Genomic DNA, 4,984 nt, shown 5'->3' on the forward strand with positions numbered 1-4,984 from the left:
CTGATTTCCATGGACTTGACCATTCCATAAAAAATCAGAGTCGACTTCGATTTCTACTCTACTATTACTAACTATTTATCTACCATACTTTACACTTATTCTTTCTATTCATCGCAGATGTTTCTGAACATTTAAAGTCATTCAAGAACTCAACAGTATTACTTACAACGCCATTAACTCTAAACAGCGGAGGTGAATGTGTATCAGTCGAAATTCTCAGCTTCATTGTCTCAGGTCTGGTTTTACTGCACCATGTCTGAGCTGCGGACATCCAAAACAGTTGTATTGGTGAGAAATCCAATCCAGGTAATGTTGGTTCTTCTTTATTTTCCTTCACCCAGTTTTGGTATGCTTTGTATGACACGAGAAGGCCTCCGTTGTCCTGTTTGGAGAAATTAAATTTAATTTAGTAATGAAGCTACTTTGTGGATAACGCCTAGAAAACATATATCCTGTCCCGAGCGACAAAATTACAACATCCATCGAAAACAAGCCATTTGCTACATTTACGTCATTTCAACGTTTTGTCGTCAACATCACAATGTTGCTGTGTCCTTGCAACCATGTTGTGTCGCTCAAGTGTGCAACACGACAACCACCGATTCAATTTCAATATTAACCAAGACTCGTCCATAGCTACTGGCCTGCAGTCTACGACGAATTATAAGGTACAGTCAAAAACTGCAGGCCTGCACATCCACAATACATCCATCTTAACTGAACCCTTATATCAACTTACCGCAATATTCTCTCCTTGTGTATGAACGCCATTCAATTTCAAATTAGTAGTAGGCTCTGTGTAATTTCCATATTGATAAATGATGCATTGTGCCTTTTCATTGTATGCATTCTTTGTGTCCTTAGCCCACCAATCAACTAAATTGCCATTTCCATCGAATCGTCTACCTTGATCGTCAAAACCGTGAGTTACCTAAATAGTTCAAGATTATTAGCACAAATTTGTTAATTGTCCCACAAAAAGTTGCACTCACTTCATGTCCAATAACAAATCCGATTGATCCATAATTCATGTATTTTGGTCGATCAGCTGAGAACATTTGACCTTGTAAGATGCCGGCAGGAAATTCTGTGAATGATATTTTGATTAATTTATAGACGTAAATTACTATTTTGCATATATTTACGGATGCTGTTCTCGGTTGGGCTATAAAATGCATTTACTAGGGCAACGTCAGAGTGGTCTTCCCATGCTGTTTTGTTGACTGTCTCGCGGAACTTGGCAAGTTCTTTCTTCGTACTGAATCGGTTTAATTTAAGGAAGGATTTAAAGAATTCCTTGTTATTAATCTCAAGATCTTCATAATATTCAATTAGCTTCTTGTCATCATTAAGTTCATCAGGATATCCAATGAAATTTATCATTTTCAATGCCTTTTCAATAGCCTTCTCCCTTGTTTTTTCATCCATCCACTCTGTTGTCTTCAATGTCGTTCTAAATTCATCCTTAATCTTGTCAACAAGTTCCAATGCATCGTGCTTTGATTTTTCATTGAAATACTTTCGGACATAAAGAGCTGAGGAAGCGATTGAGAGATAATTTGATGTCCAACTGACGCATTCCTTCCATCTTGGTTTATACTTTTCAACACCAGTTAGCTTCTTTGTGTATTGAAGTCGTCGCTCTCGGATGTCATCGGATAGTAGGCTGGATGTTGATAAGGCTATTCTCCACATCACGTAGTTTGCTATTGTTCTGAATTGATGAGGGAAAAATTGCATTTAGGATTCATATCTATACATCCCTTATTCTACAAAGAGCTAGATCTGTGCTTGATATCTCAATCTGCAAAGCTCAGATCTGGATCTCTTCAGATTCAGGATCAGATTCAGAAGTAAACAAACCCAGAATCTAATCAAACCCAAACATTTACATACCTTTGTGGTGTGCTGGTCAACAGCTTATGAATATCAATCATCACCTGCTTACTAGTAATCATAAGAACTTCACTTTTATCAATTTGTTTATCTTTTGGAAGGAATGCATTCATATAGTTGAGCTGCAAAACGTCAAAGAAAATAGTGCTAATTGATAATTCATCATCAGTAATCAATTCAACCTAAATAATCACCCAATGTAAACATGGAAACATCATTTGCAGTTCGCTAACTGTTATCAAGTTATACAGCTTTGTCACATCGCGTCTTTCTTCTTTTGATTGTGTGATCTGTGTCGAAAGAGAATCTCTGTTTGGTATTTAAAAATTAAGCTTTTTATGGCATACTTGCTTACTTTTGCGAAAGCAATTTCAAAGTCAAGGACCTCCTTCATATCATTCTCGGCATCTTCTTTATCGGCGCCATACAATACAGCCAAATCAACTTGGAATGAATGATATGCTTGTGTTAATGACTCATTGAGTCCTTTGACCAGGAATTCACGGCTCAGTCCTAATCCGGGTTGATCAACCTATATTAGGGAGGTGTGGAAATAAATAGGAGTTGATGTTCCAATGTTAAGATGTAGCAGTGATAATTAATTGCTAGATTTTTGGGAATTCATGACATTTTGGATAGATTTTAAAGTCATAGATCAATTTCTATGAATTAAAAGGAACCAAAAGAATTCGTATAGAGTCTTAAAGGACTTTGATCTCTGAGTAGCTTACAAATGGAGCCTTGTGTCTCCAGAGAAAGACAATACATTATCAGATCTTGAAGTCGACACGATTTTTGTATGAAATCAAAGTCGGCTTCGGATTCTGCACAGTACACAAGACAATTACAGTAATAAGCACTAAAGATCTATATAATGACCAACTCCAAAAGAATCCAAAACCTTACCACCAATATCCTCCGGGTTTCATTCTTCAGATCCTGTATTAATCCAAATCCAAATAGATAGTTTTGAGGAAAGCCTAGAAGCTCAGCAGTTTGAACAAACTTTTGATATCTCCATGTAGATTCATCCCATTTATGACTTTTGACTACCGGCCATCCTCCAAGGTAGATCATGTTATCAACAACGTGCTTTAGACCGATTTTGTTGATGGTTTCTGTGGATCCATAAAAACAAGAATCAATAGAATTAGTTATTGATAATAATTCCGACGTGACTCTGGTCTGGTGCCGGATCTAAACCAAATTCAGCAACAATAAAAAGTCACGTCTAGGTCGAATTTTTAATGGATATACCGATTTGTACTATGCTATGAATATATTATTCATTGGTTCCAGATAAGAACAATAATTCTACCTGAAGCTGTACACAATGAATAAGCTGTTCTCATAATTTGAGATAATTTGCATAAATGATGCATTTTTGCTTCTTATTCGGCCTTTAGAGTAGCAAGTTTAGATTAATACACAAAACATCCACAAACCTTTATCCATACAAGCTTGATAATAATTCTTAACAACTCTCAGTGGATTAATGTCTTTATCCGATGATTCTTCACTCATACTTTCATTTAGCTGCTCGTCCAATAAATCTTGTAGCTCATTAAAGATATTCGCTTCCGACTTGTCGTCAGGTATAGCTGGATTGTAATTGCCACAAGCATATTGATAGAAATCATCACACGGCGATACAGAATCATCGATTTTATTTCTCATATTCTCAGCTTCTAATTGACACACTTTCGATTTACATACTTTCTGCGGTGTTGCTGATTTTAAGACAGTCACGAGAACTAACAACACTAAAAACCTATTTAAAGAATTACAAAATAATTATCAGTTCCTTAATAAAATTAAATCTTTTATTTTACTTCGTCTTCCAAAACATGATCGCAGTATAAGAACTTCTCAGACGAGCAACCGAACTGACTGAAATGTGCGAAAATACTGAAGAAAGTCTTCTCATAAGATGCCTTTAATACGTAGAATGAAACACCCACACATACGTATGTTATTAGAAAAAAAAGATCATTCAACCTACTTAACATGCATTTAAATCTTTTGATTTCTATTTACAATAATCAGCTGTAAGCTCATGATAACTAATATTTTATGGTTTTGGGCATAATAATTGTTGCTTTACATTCGATGATTCATAGCTAATTAATTTTCGCATTTCCAATTCGGTTCCTAAATGAAAATTCAATTATTGATGCCAAAATGATACAGTATGCGTGTGTAGTTGTTGCTTCTTTCTTATCAACAAAAGTGCCGAGCTATAACATGTCAAAAAAGCATCAACAAATCATTAATAATCGAGTAACTTGCACAGCATGAATGATTGACAAGAAATATAAATACACCGCTGTAGCTAATATTATTTACCGTAATGTCAAGCTTGTATGTTGGACTAATTATTATTCGATATTTTTGTATATAACTTAAACCAGTTTAGACGAATTGTGAATGTTGATGATCTGACTTTAAAATTGATTTATAATGAATTATCTCTTTGGGAATTGAATCTTTTCTATTTTGGATTGAATAGCAGAGTTGGGTTTGATGAGTATTTGGGAAATTTGACATTAGCTGTGGTATGCGTCGATAGTTGGATATAAAACTCTTGAGATTGAGTCTCCTTTTAGATCAGAGTTCGAAGTTGACTCGGATTTTACAGAGGTCGAAGCCACTTATAACCGATTGAATTTTGTACGAAATTTTATACTTCACAAGTGTTAACAGAAAAAATTTAACAAATTTTGATCTATTTTTAACGAACCAAAGCGAACTCAAGACTACTCTAAGTCTGAAAGACCACCCAAGTTGATATAAGATCTAAAATAACTTCAATCTCTGCTTCATATAATCAATTTTCTAATTGTTGTGAGATCAACCTAGTAGTCATGTCGAATTCTTCCAATGATAATGATGAACTTTGTTGCTCACAAATTGATCACAGTAGTCTTTCTCTAACTCTTGGTATTGTTAACCAAGTCCCAATCAAAACACATATTGCTTGCTTCCCTGATTCCCACTCTGATCTCCGTCGTGCATAACATTCAACTACAACCATCTAAACTCCAATCGGATGTTCTTAAACTACTAATTCATCAATACATTTTCAAAG

At 35.1% G+C, this 4,984-nt stretch overlaps 1 protein-coding gene across 1 annotated transcript; it reads right to left on the minus strand.

Moving 5' to 3' along the window:
• Window positions 1-74: 74 nt before the first annotated feature.
• LOC139094181 (neprilysin-2-like) lies at window positions 75-3,791 on the minus strand. Its single transcript, XM_070645153.1, has 10 exons — window positions 3,729-3,791; window positions 3,342-3,667; window positions 2,803-3,014; window positions 2,252-2,428; window positions 2,091-2,186; window positions 1,897-2,018; window positions 1,146-1,714; window positions 993-1,087; window positions 740-931; window positions 75-382 (listed from the first exon to the last, which is right to left on the minus strand). The coding sequence occupies exons 1-10, from the start codon at window positions 3,743-3,745 to the stop codon at window positions 80-82; spliced, it is 2,109 nt and encodes a 702-aa protein (XP_070501254.1). The 5' UTR covers window positions 3,746-3,791; the 3' UTR covers window positions 75-79.
• Between the last annotated feature and the right edge of the window lie 1,193 nt (window positions 3,792-4,984).

The sequence above is a fragment of the Chironomus tepperi genome, unplaced genomic scaffold (genome assembly GCF_022539635.2).
Source record: "Chironomus tepperi strain 1889 unplaced genomic scaffold, CSIRO-AGI_Ctep_v1 contig_351, whole genome shotgun sequence".
Lineage (NCBI taxonomy): Eukaryota > Metazoa > Arthropoda > Insecta > Diptera > Chironomidae > Chironomus > Chironomus tepperi.